Raw genomic sequence first — 27,865 nt, forward strand, 5'->3', positions numbered from 1 at the left:
ATAAATGTATGAGTGCAGGTGTCTTTTTGATACAATGATTTATTTTCCTTTGGGTTGATACCCAGGAGCAGAATTGCTGAGTTGAGTTTTTAGTTCTTTGAAAAATCACCATACTTTTTTCCATAGGAGTTGAACCAATGTACATTCCAACCAACAGTGCCTAAGCGTTCTCTTTTCTTTGCATCCTCACCAATATCTGTTATTTTCTGACCTTTTTTGTTTTTTGAAATGGAGTCTCGCTCTGTCGCCCAGGCTGGATCTCAGCTCACTGCAAGCTCTGCCTCCCAGGTTTACACTATTCTCCTGCCTCAGCCTCCCGTGTAGCTGGGACTACAGGCGCCCGCCACCTCGCCCGGCTAGTTTTTTGTATTTTTTAGTAGAGACGGGTTTCACCGTGTTAGCCAGGATGGTCTTGATCTCCAGCCTCCCAAAGTGCTGGGATTACAGGCTTGAGCCACCGCGCCCGGCCTATTTTCTGACTTTTTAATAATAGCCTTTGGACTGATGAGAGATGGTATTTCATTGTAGCTTTCATTTGCATTTCCCTGATGATTAGCGATGATGAGCAGTTTTTAATATGTTCGTTGGCCACTTACTTGTATGTCTTCTTTGGAGAGGTGTCTTTCATGTCCTTTGCTCACTTTTTAATAGGATTATTTGTTTTTGTTGACTTAAGTCCCTTATATATTCTGGATATTAGTCCTTTGTCAGATGCATAGTTTGCAAAAATTTTCTCCCATCCTGTCGGCTGCCTCTTTTATTCTGTTGATAGCTTCTTTTGCTGTACAGACCTCTTTAGTTTAATTAAGTCCCAGTTTTCAATGTTTGTTTATGTTACATTTGCTTTTAAGGTCTCAGTCATTCCTCTGGCCAGGTCCTGCCTATCTGTCCTTCAGAGCAGCCCGGGGTGTGCGTCCCCAGACACCTGAGTGCATTAGAATGATCTCTGTGTGCTCCTCCCATTAGCCTATCGCCCGTTAAGGGTGGGGATTGTTAGGTTTGTACATTTCTTGGAATAGCATCTCCATAAACATTGAATAAGGCCTTCTTTCTTTTTGTATCAGAGCTGTGGTCGGGGGAGGTAATCTCACCCTGTAGTGACAATCTGATTTCCATGTAAAGAGGGAAGTTGGGCGACAGCCACACCTCTTTCTTTCCCTGTCCTAAGGAGTTTTGTACAATAAACTTGGAGCATGAAGGTACCTGTTTTCCTTTTCCACTTCCATGTTTAAATTCCAGTCGAAGAGTAGACTGTGGATTGAGGCAGAAAGAGATGAACATTTTAAGTTTATTAGTAAGACTGATTTAAGGATCCTGCTTAGATGTGAGTCCAATTTGGGCTTTCAAATGTGTTCCCCCAGAATTAAATGATGCACCCACTGACCTCCGCCAAGGCAGATCTCCCCAATGGCAGGTCTCCGTCATTGTGGAAATGGAAAATTTGGGGGACCTAAAGAAAGAAGCTTAGATCTAGGGGTCCCCAGTTTGTCTCCTCAGAATGGAATATTGGTCACATACTTTGTCTTCCGCCTGCCAGACAGAGCTGCTTCCAGGAAACGCAAGGCACGGATGGGGGAGAACGGCGGGTGGCTAGGTTGTAGGACATAGGTAGGCCTAATGACAGGAGGTAGAGCCCACCTTCTTCTACAATCCCACCAATCAGATAAGGCACTTCTCCTCCTTTGGAAGGAGTGAGGATGAGGAGGCAGCATGATTCTCTGCATCTACAGGAAAATGAGGGGGCAATCAGTGTTTGTCCCAACCCATCGGGGCTCACCGGGCTGGGAAAACTCCCAGACATACCTTGGTCCTCGCTCCCTCCTGGCTCACTCAGGAAGGTGCCACAACTCCAGCTCCGACCTGTCCGTGCTCAGCCATAGGACTTTGTGCCTTCCATGAGCTCAAAACCTGTTATCAGATCATCTTAGTGATAGTTTGGGACTCATCTGACATACCCCTTTCCTTGCAACACATTTGAAACACTCCTTTGGGTGCGGACGTTGCCATCACTTGTATCTGTTCCTATTGATTTCAGGATAAAACCTCATGTCCTCCACTTTGCTCTCTTCCCATCTCTTCTGTATTGAGGCTGATCCACCTTTTCTGAAATGGGCTGGGCCCAAGTGGTTGGAAAGAGCTACAGGTTGACAGGGCACTGGGATTTTCTATGCACTGGAGGGTTTGGAGGCAGAAGACTTCTTAGGTCGTGGAGGGGGGCTTAAGGGTGCCCCTTCTGCACTGCAGTGGGGGGCAAGGTAGCAGCTCTTTGGGCTTCCTCAGTATTGGGTGTTTGTGTAGGATGGTCAAGTGGAAGTGCCCTGGAGACGCTGAGAGGGTAGCTGCGGCTGCAGTGGAACAGCTGATCTGTCTCCTCAAAGTAATCCCAAATCTATAGAGCTCACAGGCTGCCATGGGAGTGAGGGGAGGGCACTATGAGGTAGGTCTGAAGGTCTAAGACGGAGCCTTCAGCCGACTTAGCAGCCTCCGAGGATGGCTGACCTTGGCTTACAGGCAGTTTGGGTATTTCTGTTTGGAACATCAGTCCCCGGGTTGCAGGGAGACTGCTGAGCCCTGAAGAGCTGCGGGAAGGAGGTCCCGTGTTTTCTGATGGGCTCCCTTGTTCTCTTCTCAGGGCTTTGCATCTCAGGAGGCCGGGAGGCCCTCCACATGTCAAGCTGGCGGTGGAGTGGGATAGCTCTGTCAAGGAGCGGTGAGTTCAAGGGAATTTACCTCCCACAGAGCTGAGACAGGGCCTCTCGGTGCCCAGGTTTCCCTGCATGCAGCTTCCCCCAGCATGGCTGCAGGCAGGGTGCCCACATCTTTGAGCCAGTGTAACCCGTTCCTGCGAGATGCCTGAGTGAGAATTTTCTGTATGTAAATAACAGTGACAGGAATGGAGTGACAGTGGTGGTGGTGGGTGATGTCAAGAGTAGTAACTGCAGTCACAGTAGACAGTTACGCAGCACCCACCCACTCACCCCGTGCCAGTCACTGCTCTGAACACTTTACGTGTGTATAGGGGATTTATTTAATCTTCTTCACACCCTATGTGTGGGTGGTCTGGGGTGGGTACTCCTGTAATCCACATTTCTCAGAGGTGGAAACTGAGGCACAGAGAGGTTAAGCAATTGCTGGAGAGCACACAGCTCATACACTGGTAGAGCTGGGATTTGAACCCAGACCCTCTGGCTGGAGTCCATGCTCCTCATTACCACACTTGGCTACCTCTGTAACACTGAGGGCATCAGCCTTGCTTTAAGAAAGGACATTGTTCACTCCAGCAAGTATTTATTGATCAACTACTAGGTGCCAGGCCTTGTGCTAGGGTGAGGAAAACAAAGATGAATAAGCCAAGGACCTGGTCCCTGTAGGAGCTGGTGGGGGAGAGAGAATTCCAGTAGAATATAGTGCTGAGTCCGAAGGATGCCTGCAGCTCCCCAGGAACCCATAGACAGGGCACGGTAGCGTCGCCTGGCCGATGCCTTGTGGCGGGTTTGCTGTGAGTAGAGACACAGGCGAAGCCCGTCTCGGAGCGGGAAAGTCCTGAACGCCGTGGGTGTCCTCTCCGTGCAGCCTGTTCGGGAACCTCCAGGAGGAGCGGGCGCAGGATGCCGACAGCGTGTGGCAGCAGCAGCAGGCGCACCAGCAGCACAGCTGTACCTTGGATGAATGTTTTCAGTTCTACACCAAGGAGGAGCAGGTCCTGCCCTGGGGGTCCACGCCCCGGCCGGGAAGGGGGCTGGCTGCCTTTGGTGGGTTGGCCACGTGCCGCGGGGGCCTCACAGTCCGGGTGGTTTCCTTTCCAGCTGGCCCAGGACGACGCCTGGAAGTGTCCGCATTGCCAAGTCCTGCAGCAGGGGATGGTGAAGCTGAGTTTGTGGACGCTGCCTGACATCCTCATCATCCACCTCAAGAGGTTCTGCCAGGTGGGCGAGAGAAGAAACAAGCTCTCCACGCTGGTGAAGTTTCCGCTTTCTGGACTCAACATGGCTCCCCATGTGGCCCAGAGAAGCACCAGCCCCGAGGCAGGACTGGGCCCCTGGCCTTCCTGGAAGCCGCCGGGCTGCCTGCCCACCAGTTGCCCGCTGGACTTCCTGTACGACCTGTACGCCGTCTGCAACCACCACGGCAACCTGCAAGGTGGGCATTACACAGGTGAGCCTTGCCTTGCCTTTCTGCCAATGCAGCTGTGGCCACAGCCTCGAGATGTCCCCGGAATGGGTGCCGCTCGGATGCTGAGCTCCCTGGGGCACTTAGTGAGATCTGACCCCTCACCCACTGCACACCAGGGCATGTGCGAGAGCAGAAGGGACCTTGTCCCAGCTAGAGTTGACGTTGAGTTAGGTTGGAGGTTGGAATATATAAAGTTAGGCCTGATGCGGTAGCTCATGCCTGTAATCCCAGCACTTTGGGAGGCTGAGGTGGAAGAATCACTTGAGGCCACGAGTTCGAGACCAGCCTAGGCAACAGAGCAAGACCCCGTCTCTACAAAAAAAAATGAAGAAAAAAAATGAACTAGGCATTGTGGCTTACACTTGTAGTACTGGCTGCTCAGGAGGCTGAGATGGGAGGATCCCTTGAGCCCAGGAGACTGAGGCTGTGGTGAACCATGATTGCACCACTGTACTCCAGCCTGGGCAACAGAGTGAGACCCTGTCTCCAAAACAAATAAACCAACAAACAGAGGTTAGTTATCACCCAAATTTTCAACCATATGAAATATGGGAGGTCATTATTGGAACCGAGAGAGTGACGTTCATTCTCATCTGCGATTCAGCGTGAGGAATCTTACTTACCAGATTTGGTGGCCTTGTATTCTGTGGCGTACTTTCCACGTTTGTTCCTCTGGGGAACTTGAGAGCAGCGGATGAAGGGAAGGGCAGAAACAAATGACCAGACGATTTTCTCAATTGTTTATAATCATCCCTTTGAGGGCTTTCAGAGAGTGTCATGACGGATCATTTTTCTCGATTATGTCTTGTTTGTTTGCTTCTCCCCGACCAGGGCATCTCAGTGACGGTGAGAAGCCTATTGGTAGCTGCAGCAGTTGAGTGTCTCCACCATGCAGATAGCGTGGAGGGTCATCAGGGTGAGCCTTAGTAGTCTAAGGGGTTTAGGGCATGATTTCCGTCATTGGAGAATGGATGGAACAGGCCCCCATGGAGAAAGAGAAATGAGGATGCCGTTACAGGCTGGGGACCACCTGATTGGACAGAGATGCACTGGACGGCCGGGTTACACTGGGCCAGCCTGGGCTGGTCACGGTGAGGGTTATGGGGGCCACCAAAACCGCTTTCAGCTCACAGTGGCCGCCTTATGCTGTTGTGCGGTGCCAGCCTGTTCTTCCACAGCTGTCCTGCTCCAGATGAGGCCTTGCCACCTTTGTAACTGCTGGGACCGTTCTGTCCAGCCACTTCCCCTGTCTCACTTCTCTGGGCTGAAAATAGCTCAGCAGGAATCCCTTGAGGCCCATATGTATCTTGGGAGGCATCTCTGTTACTCACATTTTTTTTTTTTTTTTTTACTAAGAGCGTTATGGCTGAATGAGTCCCCGTGCACACATGAGTGGTGAAAATAAGGACAGCTGGAACCTGGACCTTGTCATTTCCCATGCTGAACGTGCTGCCTCCCCATCTATAAACCCACGGGGTGGCCCCAACATAAATTAAGGGCAGTGATGTAAAACCACAGCAGGGAGTTAGAAGTAGCATAGGCGTGAGAAGCGTTGGTGTCTGCCTTATGAAAAGCGAGATCCAGGCCCCTCCTGGGGTGAGCGTTACAGAGCAGAATGCCCGATTTGGGGGGCGGTGGTTTGGCAGCAGAAGGGACACAGTCCCTGGGAGGTTCCCCTTGCAGAGATCTCCTGGGTCTGTGTTTGCACACACAGTGTACCACCACCTGCCAGGAAAGAACCTACTTAATACTAAAACCAAAGGGAGAAGAGTCCAAGGGGAATAAAGGACTGGCGAGGTGGGAGGCAGGGCAGTGTCTGCAGCCAGCACAGCCCTGGGTAAGACCCGGGCCACTTGTTCTCATCTGCGCCAGCATACACCATCTTTTCCCTCAAGACAGTGTGCACCGCCCGTTAAATGGCAGAGCCTGGGCTTCAAACCTGGGTCACCCTGGCTCCAGGTTCAGTAGCTTCTGCCCTGCCGAGATGAGTGATTCTTGATAGGAACAAGTCTCCAAGCCATGTAGGGTGTTGTCGATGAGTGTCAACTCCCTCATTTAGGGGAAGCACACCCTCGGTGACTTCCTAGGAAAGGGTGATGGGAGCTTGACCTCTGGAGTGCTTACGTGTCAGGAAATACCTTTATTCCCACACCTGATTGATAGCCTGGTGGGACATAAAGTCCGTGATGGAAAATCAACAATGTTGCTCCATGTGGAGTGGGGTCTGGAGTGGGGTTTTGCTGTTGAGAATGAATCAGGCCAGTCTGATTTCTGTTCCTTTGTCTAGGATAGGATATATTTTTCTCTCTGGAAGCTTTTTCAGGTTCTTTATCACAGGTGCTCTGGAATTTCACAGAGTGTGCTTACCTGTGGGTCTTTCTCGTTGCTTGTGTTGGGACCTGCGTTCAGGGGACCTGTGTGTCTGCAGACATGTGATCTTCAGGTCTGGGACATAATCTTTGTGCTTTTTTGTTTTGTTTTTTTGTGAGATGGAATCTCACTATGTCACCCAGGCTAGAGTGCAGTGGTAGCGATCTCGGCTCACTGCAATCTCTGCCTCCTGGGTTCAAGTGATTCTCCTGCCCCAGCCTCCTGAGTAGCTGGGATTACAGGTGCCTGCCACCACACCCAGCTAATTTTTGTATTTTTTAGTAGAGACGGGGTTTCGCCATGTTGGCCAGTCTGGTCTTGAACTCCTGACCTCAAATGATCTCCCTTTCTCGGCCTCCCAAAGTGCTGGGATTACAGGCGTGAGCCACTGTGCCTGGCCTAGTCTTAGGTTTCTTTTTCAGAGCATCTTGGTTTTGTTTTGAGTCCTCACTTGGCTTGACTTCTTGTGATTCCTGACACATCCAATACTGAGCCTCTGGGGCTACAGCTGGTGGGTGGCCCCCTTCCTGCCCCCCTGGACCCCTCCACCTCCCCCAGGCACTCTGTGTTGAACCCCTTCCTTGCCAGAGGCAAGTGTGTGACCTCCACTCTATCTGCTTGCTGGGCCCTCAAAGCTGAGCTGTTGCTTTCTATCTCATCTCTTGACATTTTTATTCCTTTTTAATTATTTGCTTCTTGGAAGTATGATAATTCTACCACATTTCAGGGTTTTAGAAATCTCAAATGCCTTTTGTTTCATTTTAAATGTGTTGAGTGGGTAATGCATGCCTATGTTTCAAAATTCACACAGCCTAAAAAACATGGACAGTGACAAGTTTTGATTCTATCTTTGTTCCTCATCTACCTCCTCCTCATTTATAGGTAAGCATTTTTAGTAGTTTCTTGTGTACTATTTTTCCACAGTTTCTTTATGTAAATACAAGCAATTGTGAGTATATTTTTATATATACATATATATGTATTGATTTTATGTATTTTCTCCCCTCCCCCTGATTTAAGTAAAAGTACTATTTGCTGTGTTGCACCTGGCTTTTTTTTTTTTTTTCCCTGAAAATCTATCTTGGAAATCTTTTCATGTCCTCATTTCTAGACAGCTTCTCCATCTTCTTTTATAAATGTAAATGCACTAAATAAATATAACAATTTATTAAATACTCTGTAGATGGACGTTGGACCGAATCATTCTTCTACTATTACAAATGTTGCTGTCGGCTGGGTGTAGTGGCTCACGCCTGTAATCCCAGCACTTTGGGAGGCTGAGGCAGGCAGATCATTTGAGGTTAGGAGTTCAAGACCAGCCTGGCCAACGTGATGAAACCCTGTCTCTACTAAAAATACAAAAATCAGCCAGGCGTGGTGGCATCTGCCTGTAGTCCCAGCTACTAGGAGGGCTGAGGCAGGAGAATTGCTTGAACCCAGAGGTGGAGATTGCAATGAGCCAAGATTGCACCACTGCACTCCAGCCTGGGTGACAGAGCGAGACTCTTTCTCAATTAAAAACACACACACACACACACACACAAATATTGCTGTCATAACCCTTTAGATAATGTCATTTTCTAGATATGGAAGTTTATTGGTGGGATAAATTCTCAGAATTGGAATAGCTGTGTCTGTGTTGTAACAAGCATGAACAAGATGTCCTGCACAAAGGGTCATAGCAGTTTGCACTCTGATAAGAGTAAGAGAGCACCTGGTTCTCTGTAGCCTTTCCAGTAGAGTGTGCAATCACACTTTTGGATTTTTGCCAATCTAATAGGAGGAAAATGGTATCTCAGTGTAAGTTGAATATTTAGCGTCTTAATAGCGTGAGCTTGAGCATCTTTTCGTATGTTTGAGTCATTGTGGTTCCTTTCCTGTAAACTGTCTATCCGTGTCCTTGACTGTTTCTCAAATAAATTATTAGTCTTTTTCCCATCAATTTCTAGATGCTCTAATTCTTAATGGACTATGAGATTCACCTCTTTTCTGTAATATAAATTGCAAGTATTCGTTCCCTGTGTAACATCTGTCAGTTGGCTATTCCTGTGGAAATTTTTTGCCATGCAGAAAGTTTTTATTTTTGCTTTTCTAGGTAAAATTGTCAATCATTTGGATTTTGAGTCATGATTAGAAAGCCTTTTTCACTCTAAGATTAAAAAGTGTTTCTCTTGAGTTTTCTACTTGGTTTTAGCTTATTACATTTAAATCCTTGATTTGGAGTTTCTTAACGTTCTTGAGAGAAAGAGATCCAACTTTATCCCCCCGGAGTTGCCAATTTGTCCCAAGATCACTACTCATGGAAAAGCCAGATTTATTCCTTGAGATGCCATCTGCCATATTAGATATTAATTTTTTTTTTTTTTTTTTTTTGAGATGGAGTCTCACTCTATTACCCAGGCTGGAGTGCAATGGCACGATATCGGCTCACTGAAACCTCTGCCTCCCGGGTTCTAGCAATTATCCTGTCTCAGCCTCCTGAGTAACTGGGACTACAGGCGCGTGCCATCATACCCAGCTAATTTTTTGTACTTTTAGTAGAGACGAGGTTTCACCGTGTTAGCCAGGCTGATCTTGAACTCCTGACCTCGTGATCTGCCTGCCTTGGCCTCCCAAAGGGCTGGGATTAGAGGCGTGAGTCTCCGTGGCCAGCCCGGGATTTTTATGACTAGAACTAAAATATGTAAGAGGCTTCTCATATTGTAGGCCCCAACAATTGGTAGCTTTCAAGTTGCCGTATACTTTTACATAAATGCTGTCACACCATAGATGTATTTTTTGTTTTTAGTGGATTTTTGTTTGCCATTTTACATATCAAAATAAACTTAAAAGATGTTAAATGAAATAAAATATTATGATGAGGCACTTGACTAAATGGCAAAATGAAACACTGGGTTCCATCATGACCTCCTGGTGTGCACATCTATTTACATATGTGCGTATGTGTGTTTATGTGTACATACATAGATTAAGACAAAACAGAATTTCATGACACGATAATTACATTTGCTACATGTGATATACCTTAGTCCATTCTGTTCCGGAATAACATATTAATTAATTTTAAAAATGCTTTGGCTGGGCGTGGTGGCTCACGCCTGTAATCCCAGCACTTCGGGAGGCCAAGACGGGCGGATCACTAGGTCAGGAGATCGAGACCATCCTGGCTAATACAGTGAAACCCCGTCTCTACTAAAAATACAAAAAAATTAGCCAGGCGTGGTGGCGGGCGCCTGTAGTCCCAGCTACTTGGGAGGCTGAGGCAGGAGAATGGAGTGAACCCAGGAGGCAGAGCTTGCAGTGAGCTGAGATCGTGGCACTGCACTCCAGCCTGGGCAACAGAGCGAGACTCCATCTCAAAAAAAAAAAGAAAAAAGCTTTAAAATATTTTATTTTTTATTTATTAAACATTTTTTTTAAGTGCACTGATTACCAGTGTCCTGATGGGCTGATGACTGGCAGTTTGGAAGACACCGAACTAGAAAGAAATCCAGGATCTTTGCTCATTAATTCATTGCACAAATATCTATTAAGTACCCGTTCTATGCCAGACCCTGCACTAGGTCCTGGAGCTTCAGTGATGAACAAGACAAATACGAGACCTGCCCTCATGGGGCTTCAGTCTCACTTTGGGGACAGACAATAAAAGGATGCTTATCGTTTTAGCACTTTCACTACCTGGCATTTTGAAAGGGCGACTGATCGACTGATTGACTGTGTCTGTGATAGATAATAAGGATGTCACAGGTAGGCTCAGAGCTAAGGATGAGATAGAACTAGCTATGTGAATAATGGGAGGAATCGCATTATGAGCAGAGCCCGTAGCACGTGCAAAGGCCCTGAGGCAGAAAGCATTCAGTGTGTTTAAGACATGATGAGAGCCTGGATGAAGTGCGGCCGTCTGGGGCTAAGTGACGAAGGGTGGGGCTGGAGAAGTGGGCAGGACACTCTAGGCCATGGATGGGAGTTTGCATTTTTTCCAAAGGGATGATAAATCATTTAAAGGTTCTAAGCAGAGGAGTGAAGACATAATCTAGTGTACAAATCAAACTAGTTGCTCTGCTGTATGGAGAATATGTAGAAGGGATCTAGAGTGGAAGTTGGAATTCCAGTTCGGAGGGTGCTTCAGGGGCTGAGTGAGAGACGCCATTGGCTGAGATGCTGGTGTTGACAATCAAGATATTCGAGACATATTTTGAAAGTAGAATCAATAGGTCTGGCTTTTGGACTAGGTGTGGAGTGGAAGGAAAAGCAAGAGCAAAGACGAACTCCTAGGTGGCTGGCTTGGATTACTGTGGAGGTCAGCAAACTGTGGCCCACGGGCCGGATCCAATCTAGGGCCTGTTTGTTGTTGTTTTTGTTTGAGATGGAGTCTTACTCTGTTGCCGGGGCTGGAGTGCAGTGGCACGATCTCAGCTCACTGCAACCTCTGCCTCCTGGGTTCAAGCGATTCTCCTGCCTCAGCCTCCCAAGTAGCTGGGATTACAGGCGCCCACCACTACGCCCAGCTAATTTTTTGTATTTTTAGTAGAGATGGGGTTTCACTATGTTGGCCAGGCTGGCCTTCAACTCCTGACCTTGTGATTTGCCCACCTTGGCCTCCCAAAGTGCTGGGATTACAGGCGTGAGCCACTGTGCCCAGCCAGTTTTTATTTTTTTTTTACTTTATTAATAATTTATGGGTTAAAAACGGTTTTTACAATTTTAAAAGTGGGAGAAAGGCATGCAGAACGTGTGTCAGAGAACATATGTGGCCATATGTGACCTGCAAAGCCTCAATATTTGTCATCTGGTCCCTTACGGGAGAAGTTTGCAAACCTCCAGATTACTGGGTTATGCTGTCATTTGCTGACACGTAGAGGGCAAGGAAAAGGATATGTTGTTGTGGTTGTTTGAGAAGTGGTGAGAATATGTATGAACTTTCCTTAGATGTTTGACTTCAGTTCTTAGAAAGAGGTATGCCATGAGCCCAATTGTGATTCTCGTCTTCACTTTTATTGCATACGTAATCAGAGATAAGCATTTTGAAGCTTCTCAGAAGAAATGGGGTGAATGCTGACATTATTGTTTGGCTACCTGACTTGGGAGCTCCCTTTTATCAGAGATTTTGCCTGAGGAAGGGGTAGAATATTCAACTTACAATAACAGTACTCTTGGCCGGGCGCGGTGGCTCACGCCTGTAATCCCAACACTTTGGGAGGCCGAGGTGGGTGGATCACCTTAGGTCAAGAGTTCAAGACCAGTCTGGCCAACATGGTGAAACCCCATCTCTAATAAAAATACAAATATTAGCCGGGTGTGGTGGCAGGCACCTGTAATCCCAGCTACCCAGGAGGCTGAGGCAGGAGAATTGCTAGAACCTGGGGGAGGGAGGTTGCCGTGAGCCGAGAAGGTGCCACTTCACTCCAGCCTGGGTAAAAGAGCGAAATTCTGTCTCCAAAATAAATAAATAAATAAACAAAAATAAAAATAGTAACAGCACTTGTTATCAGTAAGAATCCGTGGGTATAACCTATTGATCTTTTCTGATTCCAAAAAAGTTCATTTCTGGCCAAAAATGGACTGTTTTTTTTTTTTTTTTTTTTCTCATTCTGGTTTAAACGTACCGCTTTTTCAGCTCTGCCAGTGGGAAATGTCTTACTACCTTTTGGGGCTCCAGTAACTGAGACTTGGGGTTGGGACCTTTGCAGCCTACTGCCGGAACTCTCTGGATGGCCAGTGGTACAGTTACGATGACAGCACGGTGGAACCGCTTCGAGAAGATGAGGTCAACACCAGAGGGGCTTATATCCTCTTCTATCAGAAGCGGAACAGCATCCCTCCCTGGTCAGCCAGCAGCTCCATGAGAGGTAGGTGCTGCTGCTCATGACAGGAGGGGGTGTGGTGAAGTCACTTAAAGAACTGGGAAGAGGCTCAGCAGGACCAGGAGAGGTTGGCAAGGATCTGAAAGAGGAAGCCCGGGCTGCTGCTGTAGAATCTGAGCAGCACAGACTAGTTGTTCATTTGCCAGGGTGTGGGATGGATAGATGATAATTCAGGAAAGGGGAAAAGGATAATTATTTGTATTCAGGGCAGGTGACACTTGGCAGTGTGGAATTCCATATTCCTAGTCTCATATCACAGCAGGTTTTATTAGGTGTGTGTAATATAAACTGATGTCAGTCCTGTTGGAAAGGCAGGGCAGTTATATAGGATCCTGGACTTTTCTAGGAAAGGTAGTTTTTTTTTTTTTTTTTTTTTTTGAGAGGGAGTCTCGCTCTGTCACCAGGCTGGAGTGCAGCGGCATGATCTTGGCTCACTGCAACCTCCGCCTCCCGGGTTCAAGCAATTCTCCTGCCTCAGCCTCCCAAGTAGCTGGAACTACAGGCACATGCCACCACCATGCTCGGCTAATTTTTTTTTAGTAGAGACAGGGTTTCACCATGTTGGCCAGGATAGTCTCGATCTCTTGACCTCTTGATCCAGCCACCTCAGCCTCTCAAAGGGAGCTGTTTAAACCTGCTGCACTCCAGAAATTCATTTATTAGACAGCCTCAAACTTGCTTGGAACTGGAGAAAGAAAGTGCCAAAGCTGACCCTTTCGTGTGATTTGTTTCATGCTGCAAACCAACTGTCCTTATCTTTGGGACAAGAGAGCATTAAAAAAAAAAAAATTAAGCAGATTTTCTCCTAACAGTTATCAGAAAATGGCCAAATAAATCCAAGAGTCCTCAGCAGGTCTAAGTCAATCCTAACGCAAGTCCAGCTTCCATTTATAGAAGGAGATATTGAAAAAAGAAGTAAAAACCTGTCCTATTAGAGAAAAGAAGGTTTTCTAACTGTCCAGTGTAATAAAGACAATGTGGCCGGGCGCGGTGGCTCAAGCCTGTAATCCCAGCACTTTGGGAGGCCGAGACGGGTGGATCACGAGGTCAGGAGATCGAGACCATCCTGGCTAACACGGTGAAACCCCATCTCTACTAAAAAAATACAAAAAACTAGCCGGGCGAGGTGGCGGGCGCCTGTAGTCCCAGCTACTCAGGAGGCTGAGGCAGGAGAATGGCGTAAACCCGGGAGGTGGAGCTTGCAGTGAGCTGAGATCCGGCCACTGCACCCCAGCCTGGGCGACAGAGCAAGACTCCGTCTCAAAAAAAAAAAAAATGTATCTCTGTGGTGCAAAAGGTCCTTACTGCCCATTGTAAAAGATTTGGTTTCCCTAAACTTGGGATACACTCCTATAACATGACTTATTACCTGTTGAACTCTGTGTACTGGGGCCCTGGTACTGGTAATAAAATACTGTTACTCTGCCTCTGGCTACAGCTCTGAGTAATACAGTCCTTTGACTCTGGAAAAGAAACAAAAAACATATTTAGGATGCCAAAGCTGGTGACAAGGAATTTCATGGAAAGCATTTCAAAGCTTGTCAACGTATTTTCCTTTGCTGCTGTTGTTGTTGTTTTGTTTTTTATTTTTTGAGATGGAGTTTCACTCTTGTCGCCCAGGCTGGAGTGCAGTAGCGTGATCTTGGCTCACTTCAACCTCCGCCTCCCAGGTTTACATGATCCTCCTGCCTCAGCCTCCTGAGTAACTGGGATTACAGGCGCCCGCCACCACACCCGGCTAATTTTTTGTATGTTTCGTAGAGATGGGATTTCATCATGTAGGTCAGGCTGGTCTCGAACTCCTGACCTCAGGTGATCCGCTCGTCTAGGCCTTCGTAAGTGCTGGGATTACAGGCGTGAGCCACTGCGCCCCGGCCCATACTTTCCTTTTGTGCTCAAATGCCTCTCCCTAAACTTGTAAGCTTCGTCACATGGGTACCCAATCACAGGTTTCCCCCCTCGTCATTGACTGGTTTCTGCAGTTCTGCTCTGGTTCTGTAGTTCCGGGGCTGAAGGATGGGGCCGGAATGGGGATCTGGCTGTGAAGTGCTCCCCTAGGACTCTGAAGGTCTAGGGTTGGGCTCAGCCTCCCTCTCTGTGTTTCCTCCACAGGCTCTACCAGCTCCTCCCTGTCCGATCACTGGCTCCTACGGCTCGGGAGCTACGCTGGCAGCACAAGGGGAAGCCTGCTGTCCTGGAGCTCTGCCCCCTGCCCCTCCCTGCCGCAGGTTCCCGACTCTCCCATCTTCACCAACAGCCTCTGCAACCAGGAAAAGGGTACGTTGGTTACGTGTGCTTGGTTTATTTTCATTTCCTGTAACGTCCATTGTTATTGCTCTGTATGAAAGCCCTGTCACTTCATAGCCTCGAATGGAAAGCGTCCATCATTACGAGAGGTTTGTTCATCCCTTAAATGGGATCTTCTACGACCTGCCCTTCCTTGCCCGCTTCTCCCCATCCTCTACCCTCCAGCCACAGGTACCTTTGCTCTGCCCCTGTGTAGCTTACTGTTATAAATAAGTAAACCTGGGAACATGGTACTTAAAGAAGGAAGAATGGCAAAGAGAATCAGGGAAGAGGGTATCCAGGCCCGGGGTGGAGGAGGGAGGGTGCACAGGGTCCTGGAGATAGGGTGGGTGGGGAATATCTTTCTAGGGGATAACAAGAGCAGAGCCCTGAGTGAGACACAGTGACTTATATAGAAGCCTAGGGGTTTGTTCCAGGAGAGGAACCCTCCAGGGTGAAGGCTGGGAGTGAGCACTGGATGTGTGAGGGACTGAAGAAACCAGAGCTGTGGCCGAAGCAGAGACATGCAGGAGTAGAGAGAGCAGGAGTGGACAGAGGCCATGTCTGAACCTACCTTTCTGAGCTTGAGGTATAAAGTTTGAACTCTTCTAAGTGTAGTGGATAGCGAGTGGAGATGTGTGTTTTTTGTTTTGTTTTTTTAATGCTTCTGTTTTAGTCATTGTTTTTAAAAAATTGGCACATAATAACTGTACATATATATGGGGTACATGTGATACTTTGATACATGCGTACAATGTGTAATGGCCAAAGTAGGGTATTTACAATATCCATCACCTCAAACACCATTTCTTTGTGCCGGCAACATTTCAAATCTCTTCTAGCTATTTATATTAACTGTGGTCACCTTCCTGTGCTATGAAACATAAGAACTTATTTTATCTAACTGTGTATTTGTACTTTTTTTTTTTTTTTTTTTTTTTTGAGACAGAGTCTCACTCTGTCGCACAAGCTGGAGTCCAGTGGCGCAATCTCGGCTCACTGCAACCTCTGCCTCCTGGGTTCAAGCGATTCTCCTGCCTTAGCCTCCAGCTGGGATTACAGGCACCTGCCACTACGTCTGGCTAATTTTTGTACTTTTCATAGAGATGGGGTTTCATCATGTTGGTCAGGCTGATCTCAAACTCCTGACTTCCCGTGATCTGCCCGCCTCCGCCTCCCAAATTGCTGGGATTACAGGCATGAGCCACCGCACCTGGCCTGTTTGTATCTATTAACCCACCTCTCTCATCCACCCCCATTCCCAGCCTCTGGCAACCATCATTATACTCCATACCTCCATAAAATGGACTTTTTTAGCTTGCTGGAGAGTTCTGAGCAGGAAAGTGGCTGATCTGATTCCTAGTTTTTAGAGAGTCTACTCTGGCTACTGTGTGGAGAATACATCACAGGGAGGCAAGAGTGGGGACGTAGAAAGGTCATTCAGGAGACTAACATGGTTATATCCAGGTGGGAGACAGTGGTGGTTTGAACTAGCATGTTAGGTAAGAGATGGTCAAACTGGATATATTTTGAAGCTAGAGCTGCTAGGATTTGCCAATGTGGGGTGTGCGGTGTGAAGGAAACAGAAGAGTCAAGGATAACTCCTTGCTTAGGGTCTAAATAACGAGGGGAAGAGCTGCACAGTTAAAGAGATGGGAGAAAGTTGGGTAGGAACAGTTCATTTTGGAGGGAAGTCAAGGTTTTTTGACATAGTAATTTTGAGAATCCTGGAAGACATCAGTCCCCAGCCTTTTTGGCACCAGGGACCAGTTTCATGGAAGACAATTTTTGCACCAACTCGGGGTGAGGATGGTTTGGGATGAAACTGTTCCACCTCAGATCATCAGGCATGAGATTCTCATATGGCGCCTGCAACCTGCATCCCTCATGTGCGCAATTCACAATAGGCTTCGTGTTCCCATGAGAATCTAATACCCCCGCTGATCTGACAGGAGGCGGAGCTCAGGCGGTAATGCGAGTGATGGGGAGCAGCTTTAAATACAGATGAAGCGGCCGGGCGCGATGGCTCACGCCTGTAATCCCAGCACTTTGGGAGGCCGAGGCGGGCGGATCATGAGGTCAGGAGATCGAGACCATCCTGGCTAACACAGTGAAACCCAGTCTCTACTAAAAATACAAAACAATTAGCCAGGCGTGGTGGCGGGCGCCTGTAGTCCCAGCTACTCGGGAGGCTGAGGCAGGAGAATGGCGTGAACCCGGGAGGTGGAGCTTGCAGTGAGCTGAGATTGCGCCACTGCACTCCAGCCTGGGCGACGGAGCAAGACTCCGTCTCAAAAAATAAATAAATAAATAAATAAGTACAGATGAAGCTTTGCTCACTTGCCCACCACTCACTTCCTGCTCGCTGGCCCGGTTCCTAACAGGCCGTGGATCACTACTTGTCCACAGCCCAGGGGTTCAGGGGTTGGGGGACCCTGCTAAGACATCATCACATCAACGTGATAACTGGGGAGTGGAGAGAAATATTTGAGAGTCATCAGCACATGGATGGAACGGTGCTGGCTGAGCTCCCCTGGGGAAATAGTACAGCTAGAAAAGAATGAAGGCTGGGCACAGTGGCTCACGCCTGTAATCCCAGCACTTTGGGAGGCCGAGGTGGGCAGATCATAGGGTCAGGAGTTTGAGACCAGCCTGACCAACATGGTGAAACCCTGTCTGTATTAAAAATACAAAAAAATTAGCTGGGCATGGTGGCAGGTGCCTATAATCCCAGCTACTCAGGAGGCTGAGGCAGGGGAATCACGTGAACCTGGGAGGTGGAGGTTGCAGTGAGCTGAGATCGTGCCACTGCACTCCAGCCTGGGCAACAGAGCAAGACTCCATCTCAAAAAAAAAAAAAAAAAAAAAAAAAAAAAATGAAGACCCGAGACCAAACCTGGGGGCTCTCCAACATCTAAGGGTTGAGCAGCCAAGAAAAGAACTGAGAAGGAGCAGCCAGTGAGGGGGAAGAAAACCAGGTGAGCGTGGTTGACAGATGCAAAAAAAAAAAAAAAAAAAAGAATCTTAAGGAAGCATCCAACTGTGCTGAATGCTGTTGAAAGGCTGAGAAAGGTGAGGATGGGTAGAGTCCATCAGGCTGGAAGCTCTCTGGTGACTCCTCCCTCCGGCAGAAGCTCCAGGAGCATCTGCTGTGGCTGGAGAGAAGGAAGGCCTTCCTGCAGCAGGTGGCCCAGAGGCTGGGGTAGAGGCAGTGGCAGTGCGTGCACACCCCACCAGGCAAGGTGACTGAAGGAAGGCAGGCTGACAGCTCAGTAGGAGATAGTAGAGATGCATTCAGATGATCAGGTCTCCAGGGAGACGTTGATGACAGCGCTGGGAACAAGGGGATAGCCACAGAAACAAAGTCCCTTAAGGCTGAGCATTGTCAGATCACACCTGGAATCCCAGCATTTTGAGAGGCCAAGGTGGGAGGATCAGGATCGCTTGAGTCCAAGAGTTCAAGACTAACCCGGGCAACATAGTGAGACCCCCATCTCTATAAAAAGTTAGCCAGGCATGGTGGCATGTGCCTGTTGTCCCAGCTCCTCCAGAGGCTGAGGTGGGAGGATCTCTCGAGCTTGGGAAGTTAGGGTTAAAGTGAGCTGTGAGCACACCACTGCACTCCGGCCTGGGTGACACAGCGAGAGGTTGTCTCAAAAACACAAACAAAAAAACCAGCGTTACTATATGAGAACTGTATGTCTGTGTATGTGTGTTTGTGCCTGTGTGTATGTCTGTGTCTTTGTGTGTGTCTCTCTGTGTGTGTCTGTGTGTGTGTGTCTTTGGGGGTGTGTGTGTGTCCCTGTGTATGTGTCTATGTGTGTGTTTGTGTCTTGTGTGTGTCTCTATGTATGTGTCCGTGTGTGTGTCTGTGTGTCTGTGTGTGTGTCTCCGTGTGTGTATGTGTGTGTTTGTGTCTGTGTGTGTCTGTGTGTATCTGTATATCTGTGTGTGTGTCTCTCTGGGTCTATGTATCTGTGTATATGTGTCTGTGTGTGTCTCTGTGTGTGTGTCTGTGTGTGTGTGTGTCTGTGTATCTGTGTGTGTGTGTCTGTGTGTGTGTGTGTCTCTGTGTGTGTGTCTGTGTGTGTGTCTGTGTGTGTGTGTGTCTGTGTATCTGTGTGTGTGTCTGTGTGTGTGTGTGTGTGTGTCTCTGTGTGTGTGTCTGTGTGTGTGTCTGTGTGTGTGTGTATCTGTGTGTGTGTGTCTGTGTGTGTGTATCTGTGTGTGTGTGTGTGTGTGTCTCTGTGTGTGTGTCTGTGTGTGTGTGTCTGTGTGTGTGTGTGTGTGTCTCTGTGTGTGTGTCTGTGTGTGTGTGTGTCTGTGTATCTGTGTGTGTGTCTGTGTGTGTGTGTCTGTGTATCTGTGTGTGTGTGTCTGTGTGTGTGTGTGTCTGTGTGTCTGTGTGTGTGTGTGTGTGTGTGTGTCTGTGTGTGTGTGTGTCTGTGTGTCTGTGTGTGTGTGTGTGTGTGTGTGTCTGTGTGTGTGTGTCTGTGTGTGTGTGTGTCTGTGTGTGTGTCTGTGTATCTGTGTGTGTGTGTGTGTGTGTCTGTGTGTGTGTGTGTCTGTGTGTGTGTGTGTCTGTGTGTCTGTGTGTGTGTGTGTGTGTGTCTGTGTGTCTGTGTGTGTGTCTGTGTGTCTGTGTGTGTGTGTGTGTGTCTGTGTGTGTGTGTGTCTGTGTGTGTGTGTCTGTGTTTGCGTCTCTGTGTGTGTCTGTGTGTGTGTCTCCGTGTGTATATGTCTGTGTATGTGACAGTGTGTATGTGTGTGTTTTTGTGTGTATTGTTTGTACCTGTGTGTGTGTGTCTGTGTGTCTGTGTGTCTGTGTGTCTTTGTGTGTGTGTGTGTGATCTTCATTTAGCCTTTGTGTTCCTTCAGCCAGAAAGTGGTAACATGTTCAAATTATTTTTTTAGTTCCTTATTTCTTGTTAGGTCCTAACTTCTTTTTTTAAATACAATTTTAATAGAAGTATTATATATAGTTGTGATTAGTATACTTTACATATCGCATACAATTATATATAATATATAAGTATATGTAAGTAAAGTATATTAATCCTTCATTACTTAAAGTATATTAAGTACACATCTGATAAATTTTCATAAAATGAACATCCTCATGTACCAGATTAAAAAACAGAATGTTCTAGCACCTTGCTCCTGTGTATCTCTCTCAATCATACTGTTTTAAATAAAAAACAGCTTGCAGATACATAGTTCTCTGCACAGAAATTTACTTATGAGAGAGAGCGAACTGTTGTCTGTTGACGATTGTCAATAAAAAAGCAAACACAGGGGTGTGGAGAAGAGGGCTTGCAGGGTGAGGTGGGGGAGCCATGTCCTCCTTTCTGCAGATTCATCCATGGGCTGGAGTCTGTTGTGGAGGCTAGCCTCGTGGTCTGACCTGGAGAAATCTGGCCTGGTCACCAAGGGGAGCACCCTGAGTTGTTACAGATTTATGATTTCTTGAGTTATTTATGGATTCTCCAAAAATCCAATGCAAGTTTCGTCATGAAGCCATCTGCAACGTCTGCTGCTTGACAAATCTCATCGTCTCCCTTATTAAAGTTTCTTATATTGAGCCGGGTGCGGTGGCTCACACCTGTAATCCCAGCACTTTGGGAGGCCGAGGCAGGTGGATCACCTGAGGTCAGGAGTTTGAGACCAGCCTGACCAACATGGTGAAACCCCGTCTCTAGTAAAAATACAAAAGCTAGCTGGACGTGGTGGCACGCGCCTGTAATCTGAGCTACTCTGGAGGCTGAGGCAGGAGAATCACTTGAACCCAGTAGGCGGAGTTTGCAATGAGCCAAGATCGTGCCACTGTACTCCAGCCTGAGCAACAGAGCGAGACTCCTTCTCAAAAAACAAAAAATGATAATAATTTAAAAAGTCCTTACGTTGTAAGAATAGTTGACATTTTGTATTGTGGTTAGGTTTCGCAGCTGTTTCTGGTTTGCAGCCATTACCAGTAGTCCTGCTACGAACATTTTTGATCATGTCCTTGGTGTCCACACCTCTGCATTTCTGTTGGGTGTATGCCTAGGAGTGGAATTGCTTGGGCACAGTGTGTGTGTGTGTGTGTGTGTGTGTGTGTATCCATCAGCTGCTTATTTCTTTATACTTTATGTCATCATTGTATCCAAGTACCCAGTGCAATACAGCAGGTCCTTAAATAGTGTCATTTTGTTCAATGCTCATTTCGCTATAATGTTGATGAGAAAAAATAGTTGATTCCTGGCCGGGACTACTGGAGAATGCAGTTTGCTCACTCTCCCCATGTCTGCGTGGGTTTTCTCCGGGTGCTCCAGTTTCCTCCCACATCCTAAAGATGGACCGTCAGGTGATCTGATTGTCTGCACGGTCTCAGTGTGAGTGTGAGCCTCCCTGAAATGGGAGGGGGCCTGTCCAGGACTGGTTCCTGCCATTCATGACCCTGAGCTGGAATAAGTGGGCAAATCATTATCTTACTCGTTACTTTTCTTAAATGTATGTATAGCTCACTTTTTTTTTTTTTGAGATGGAGTCTTGTTCTGTCGCCAGGCTGAAGTGCAATGGCGTGATCTCGGCTCACTGCAACTTCCACCTCCCAGGTTCAAGCAATTCTCCTGCCTCAGACTCCCGACTAGCTGGGACTACAGGCGCGCACCACCACATCCGGCTGATTTTTGTATTTTTAGTAGAGACGGGGTTTCACCATGTTGGCCAGGATGGTCTCGATCTCTTGATCTCATGATCTGCCCACCTCGGCCTCCCAAAGTGCTGGGATTACAGGGTGTGAGCCACTGCGCCTAGCCGTAGCTCACGTTTATTTCAATGTTTAATAGTAGAAGGGTTTGGGTCTTCATTTAGAAGTTTGGCGATGCTTTTGGGACCAGAAATATTCTGTAGGAGCTTAACTATTATTTATATCAATTAGTCTATGGGAAAATTGGTTTCGTTATATGTTGTTTTGATTCAAGTTCAAGTTATCAAGGGCCTATCAATGATGCTGCAAAGACTTACTGTACCAGGCGTGTACCAAACTCTGGTTACATATTTGTGAGTTGAATAGAGAGGATGATAGATCTTAAAGCTACAAGTGGTTTTAGATTCTCACTGAGTCCGCCCCTCTGGTTTACAGTGATTTGTGTGTCAGAGTTAGTTCATTCATTCCCCAGTGTGTGGTATTTGGGCTGCCAGAATTTCACGAGTAGACATGACACTCATAGTGTGTCTGTGCATCTTGGAGTTGTCTGATTTCCTTAGAATAATGTTTCTGGGCTGGGAGCAGTGGCTCACGCCTGTAATCCCAGCACTTTGGGAGGCCGAGGTGGGCAGATCATTTGAGGTTGGGAGTTCGAGACCAGCCTGATCAACATAGAGAAACCCCATCTCTACTAAAAATACAAAATTAGTTGGGTGTGGTGGTGCATGCCTGTAATCCCAGCTATTCAGGAGACTGAGGCAGGAGAATTGCTTGAACCCAGGAGGCAGAGGTTGCGGTGAGCCGAGATCGTGCCATTGTACTCCAGCCTGGGCAACAAGAGCAAATCTCCATTTCAAAAAAGAAAAAATCTGTTTCTGTGCAGGTATACTATTTCATGCAGTATGTTTTGACTTGTCCTGGCTGGACATTTCTTTTCCCCTTATATTTTCATGATTGTACATTTAAAATTGTGTCTATGGCCGGGTATGGTGGCGCATGCCTGTAATCCCAGCTACTCGGGAGGCTGAGGCAGGAGAATCACTTGAACCTGGGAGGTGGAGGTTGCAGTGAGCTGAGATCGCACCACTGCACTCTAGCCTGGGCAACAAGAGTGAAACTCCATGTAAAAAAAAGAAAAATAGTGTCTACAACAAAAAAGATGTTCTTTCTCAAGCTCATTCATCCCTGTCAGCACCACCTATGATAAGCTCAAAAATTCATCCCAGCTCTGTTTAACGGCAAAGTCCCTCAGGCCATTTCTCGGTTCTCCCAAGGAGAAATGTGCTCGACACCGTCCCAAGAGGAGGCGATTTCAAAGGATGGCGCAAGTTTTTCACATGCCATTCAGACAGGTGTCAGGTACACCTCTAGAAAAACTCCTCAGAGACCTCTGAGAGGGCTGGGGGAGGGATGGTAACTGTCCTGCAGACCCTGGCAGGCATTTTACTCACATTCACTAGTTCAGTCCTCAAAACCCTCGGGAGAGATGATCTTATAGCCCTACCAAGGGGAAATCTGAGACTCGGTGTGAAGCAGCCAGTTGCACCTGGTTGTAAAGCTCCCCCCTGGAAAGTGGTGGGACTGAAATGGACCCGTTCCCTCTGGGTGCCAGGTCTTGGCTGTCAGGCTTTTTAGACATACGTTCCAGACTAGAGTCGCTTTCACTTGGAGAGAGACTGCAAGCGCCTTGCTTCCTAAGAGAGCTTTTCCTCTTGGGGTTTGACTAACATGGTGACAGATTTTGAAACCTGTTTTAGAAGTTCTGAGATGCTTGAAAAATCCAGTGTTTGCTGGGCGTGGTAGTTCATGCCTGTAATCCCAGCACTTTGGGAGGCCGAGGCAGGTGGATCACCTGAGACTAGGAGTTTCAGACCAGCCCGGTCCACATAGCAAAACCTTGTCTCTACTAAAAATACAAAAATTAGCTGGGCATGATGGCACATGTGATCCCAGCTACTCAGGAGGGTGAGGCTGGAGGAGCACTTGAGCCCAAGAAGTGGAGGTTGGAGTGAGCCGAGATCCCATCACTGTGCTCCAGCCTGAGTGACAGAGTGAGACCCTGTCTCAAAAAAAAAAAGAAAGACTAGGAGGCCGAGGCAGGCGGATCACTTGAGATCAGAAGTTTCTCAATAGCTTGGCCAACGTGGTGAAACTGCATCTACTAAAAACGCAAAAATTAGTTGGGCATGGTGGCGCGTGCCTATAATCCCAGCCACCTGGGAGGCTGAAGCAGGAGAATCGCTTATATCTATGAGGTGGAGATTGCAGTGAGCCGAGATTGCGCCTCTGCACTGCTGCCTGGGCGACAGAGTGAGACTCCATCTCAAAAAAAAAAAAAAAAGACAAGAAAAAAAGAAAGAAAAAAAAGAAAAAGAAAAATCCAGCTTTTTTTTTTTTTTTTTTAAACTAAACCTGGGCAAGATGAAAATCTAGCAAATCTAGCATATAAGTTTTCAAATAGTGGTGGGTAGCCCTTCTCCTTCCCACCATCATGAGTTTGCAAATATGTAGGAGAGAGTGGTTTTTTTTTGTTGTTTTTTTGTTTTTGTTTGTTTTTGAGATGGAGTTTTCTCTTGTTGCCCAGGCTGGAGTGCCATGGCGCAATCTCTGTTCACTGTAACCTCCACCTCCCAGGTTCAAGCAATTCTCCTGCCTCAGCCTCCCGAGTTGCTGGGATTACAGGCATGCACCACCATTTCTGGCTAATTTTGTATTTTTAGTAGAGATAGGGTTTCTCTATGTTGTTCAGGCTGGTCTTGAACTCCCGACCTCAGATGATCTGCCCACCTGGGCCTCCCAAAGTGCTGGGATTACAGGTGTGAGCCACCGCGCCCAGCTGGGTTTTTTTGACTGTCAAAATTAGTGGAGGTGGACTACTGGCATTTATTCCCCAGGTTGGGGGCAGGAATGCTAAGTGTCCTGCAATGCCCAGGAGCAGTCCCGCTCAGTAAAAAGTCACCACTGCAAAACACCAGCAGCTCTCTGTATAGAAATGCTGGTAGCCTGAGAACACCACCTTTCTGGTAGCCCTGGTTATGAACATCATAATAATGAAGGAATCTTAAACCAAAATGAATGGATCCAAGTATTTTGGAGACTGCAACTTATATAATTGAGGTGGGTGTAGGGGAAGGTTCTATAAGAAAAAGAACATAGAAACATCTTACTTTTGCAATTTTTATACAATCATGACCATGTAAAAAAAAATGGCTAGGGGTCCTTCCCAGAGACCCCCTCGTAATAAGGGGCCCTGAAAGTTAAGCTTTCATAGCTTCTCAGTATGGGCGCTTCTGATGGTAAATTTCCTCTCTGGTTTTATTGGGCCTCAAAGGTTTTGGTTTTCTCTTTTTAAGCACTTTCCAGATAGTATTTCATTTCAGTTTTGATTTCTTCTTTGATCTAGAGGTTATCTGGAAGTCTCAACTATTTCGACTATTTTGGTCAACTTTATTCTTTGATTTTTGTGGGTTGTGATCCAAGAACGTGGTTTTCAAAAGTTATTCCCTTTTTCGAGTCAGACGTGCCGCAAGATCACATATTAGTCCCTTTTTGTGGTCAAGTACATGATTACTATTTTGTAAATGCTCTGTGCACATGCAAACTAATGTATATTGTCTATCTGAGGGATGTGAGCTTTATGTCATAACTATTAAATGTACCTTCTCTGGGAATCCTGGCAGGAATGAAATATATTGAAACCTTCCTGTATAGCTGTATCTTTTTTTTTTTTTTTGAGACTGAGTTTTGCTCTTGTTGCCCAGGCTGGAGTGCAATGGCCCGATCTAGGCTCACCACAATCTTTACCTCCCAGGTTCAAGCGATTCTCCTGCCTCAGCCTCCCCAGTAGCTGGGATTACAGGCGCCTGCCACCACACCCAGCTAATTTTTTGTTTTTTTTTTTGTATTTTTAGTACAGACAGGGTTTCACCATGTTGGCCAAGCTGGTCTCAAACTCCTGACCTCAGGTGATCCACCTGCCTTGGCCTCCTACAGTGTTGGGATTACAGGCGTGAGCCACTGCACCCAGCCTAGCTGTATCTTTAATCAAGAAATCCTTGCGTTTTAATAATTTTCGCTTTATCTTGTTAGTTGCTTTGTTACTGTCTACGGGTTTATGACTATTAGATCTCTTTTATAAATTGTGCTTTTTATCATTATAATGTGGTTCTTTATCCCTGCTTAATGTTTTCAACCTTAAATTCTACTTTGTCCAAGTTTAATAATCCCACCCTTTTCTTCTTTCTTTTTGCCTTCTCTCTTTCCCATTTGCCTGCTATCATTTTTTGCCCCTCTCTTGGGCTTTACGAGCCTTTCTTTTTGAGTTAGTTTTAAGTGGTTTCTGGTCAACAGCCTGGTGCTGGGTTTTTTGTTTTCTTTTTACCAAAAATTCAGAGGCTGTCTTATAACTGGAGGCTTCAGTTCATGCCGACTTAATGTAACAGCTGCAAAACTTGATTTTGTTCATTTCATTTTTAAAGATTTTCTATGGCTGCTGCTTCTTTTCCTTTCCTTATTGTTGCTGATGTGAGCGTGTTGCTCTTTGTTTCCTGGTTCATTGGGAAGTTCTGCTGCTCAGGTCACAAAGTAGCAATTTGTTAATTGCTGCTTTCTCTGCCTCAGTATTTAGAAGCCAATTATTTCCTGCAAGGTGCTCTATTTCCCTACTGTCTTCTCTCCTTCCCCCCATAAGATGAGAAATATATATCTGTTGTCACTCTTTTCCCTGTCATTTCCCCCAAAATGAGAGCTTCGAAAGGCTTTCACATGCCCCCTCTGGTCCCTTTTGCAAACTCAGATTTTGCTGACAGGGCCTAGTACTTTCTACTCCAGACGGTTATCAGAACGCCCCTCGCAGCACTTAGCTTTACGTGACGCATTCTGGGCCGTCTGTCCTGCATATAGGGTGGTGGACGGTACCTGGATTGCAGGGTCCACTGTGCACCACTATTTTTCTCCTCTTTGTCACCCCCCCCGTGTTGAGGTGGTAGGTCTGGTTCATTCGAGTGTGTGTGATATGTTCTCAAAATCTTTGCCCAGCCGCAAGTATTTCCTTTCACTTGGGAGTGAATGGCAGCTTGGCTGGTTGCACGACTCTTGGGTCGCCGTTCTTTTCTCTCAGGCATCTGAAGCTGTTTTCCCACAGCCTCCCTGGCCCCAGGGTTGCAGGTGAGAAGCCCAGGCCTTTTTTTTTTTTTTGGTTTATGGGAGAGTCATTTGTTTTTTTCTGGTTGGAAGCTTTTTAAGATCCTCCCCTTGGCCTTGGAGTTTAGAAATTCTCCCAGAATATGCCTAGGCACAGGTTTTTGTTCTTCAACCTTACCTAGAACTTGGGGGTGCCTTTTGTTCTGCAGACTCGGGCCTGTCTTTAGAGAAATGTCTTTTGGTTTTTGTTTAATGATTGTCTCTCCTGCTTTTGATGTTTTTGTGATTTGCTGTTGAGTCTCCTGGATCTGTCTTCTGAGTCTCCTGCCTTTTCCCTTGTAGTTCATTCCTTCCTCCCTTCCTCTCTCCCTCTCTCCCTCTTTCTCTCTCTTTTTCTCTCTTTCTCTCTTTCTTTCTTTTATCGAGATGGAGTCTCGCTCTGTGGCCCAGGCTGGAGGGCAGTGGTACAATCTTGGCTCACTGCAACCTCCCCCTCCCGGGTTCAAGCGATTTTCCGGCCTCAGCCTCATGAATAGCTGGGATTACAGGCGTGCGCCACCACACCCGGCTAATTTTTTGTGTTTTTAGTAGAGTCGGGGTTTTGTGTTTTTAGTAGAGATGGCGTTTCACCATGTTGGTCGGGCCGGTCTTGAACTCTGCTGCTCTGATCCAATTTGATAATTGCCACTTGGACCTCGTGATCCGCCCATCTCGGCCTCCCAAAGTGCTGGGATTACAGGCGAGAGCCACCGCACCCGGCCTCCCTTGTAGTTTTTATCTCTTGGTCAGTCACGATTTTCAGTCCCTGTTTTTTCAGTATCTTCCTTGAGATGCAAGTTTATTGATCATTTTAAGCCATCGCGTTTCCTCTGGTGGCTCTGTTTCATCAGCGGCCTGCTCCAATGGTTCTGTTGATTCTTCTCGGACTGCCAGACCCCCTCATGCGTGTTGCTGTTTTCTTTTCTGCCCCACCCTCTCTTGCATGGCAGTGGCTCTTGGAGTAATGAAAGGGGCAGTGGCTTTGGCTCTCAAGGGCTGGTGGTGTGACAGCCAGCCTTTTTCTTCCCTGCTTCATCCTGCTGGTTCAATATCGGAGGTGGAGAAGCTTCAGCTCATCGGTGTAGCTTTCTTATGGGGACCAGAGGAAAGCTGGGGGGTAGGCTTGTCCCGGGTTGCACCCTGACCTCCATGCAGAAATGGTCATCAGGCTGTGAAGTAATTGTACATGGCTCAAGAAACATCATATGGGGCCCGGCACGGTGGCTCACACCTGTAATCCCAGCACTTTGGGAGGCCAAGGCGGGTGGATCACTTGAGGTCATGAGTTCAAGACCAGCCTGGC

At 47.1% G+C, this 27,865-nt stretch overlaps 1 protein-coding gene across 11 annotated transcripts in view; it reads left to right on the forward strand.

Moving 5' to 3' along the window:
* USP43 (ubiquitin specific peptidase 43) overlaps positions 1-27,865 on the forward strand; it is an 86,798-nt gene that overhangs the window by 53,002 nt on the left and 5,931 nt on the right. For 6 of the 11 annotated variants that reach the window (XM_074018578.1, XM_074018579.1, XM_045376308.3 and 3 more), the window contains 5 exons: positions 2,633-2,710; positions 3,574-3,700; positions 3,807-4,155; positions 12,234-12,392; positions 14,520-14,684. In XM_074018578.1, the coding sequence (XP_073874679.1) occupies positions 2,633-2,710; positions 3,574-3,700; positions 3,807-4,155; positions 12,234-12,392; positions 14,520-14,684 (878 nt within the window). Of the gene's footprint in view, positions 1-2,632; positions 2,711-3,573; positions 3,701-3,806; positions 4,156-12,233; positions 12,393-14,519; positions 14,685-15,130; positions 15,283-27,865 lie in introns of all 11 variants that reach the window. The other 5 variants (XM_074018580.1, XM_045376305.2, XM_045376306.2 and 2 more) reach the window with 3 other exon arrangements.

The sequence above is a fragment of the Macaca fascicularis genome, chromosome 16 (genome assembly GCF_037993035.2).
Source record: "Macaca fascicularis isolate 582-1 chromosome 16, T2T-MFA8v1.1".
In the NCBI taxonomy this organism is placed as follows: domain Eukaryota; kingdom Metazoa; phylum Chordata; class Mammalia; order Primates; family Cercopithecidae; genus Macaca; species Macaca fascicularis.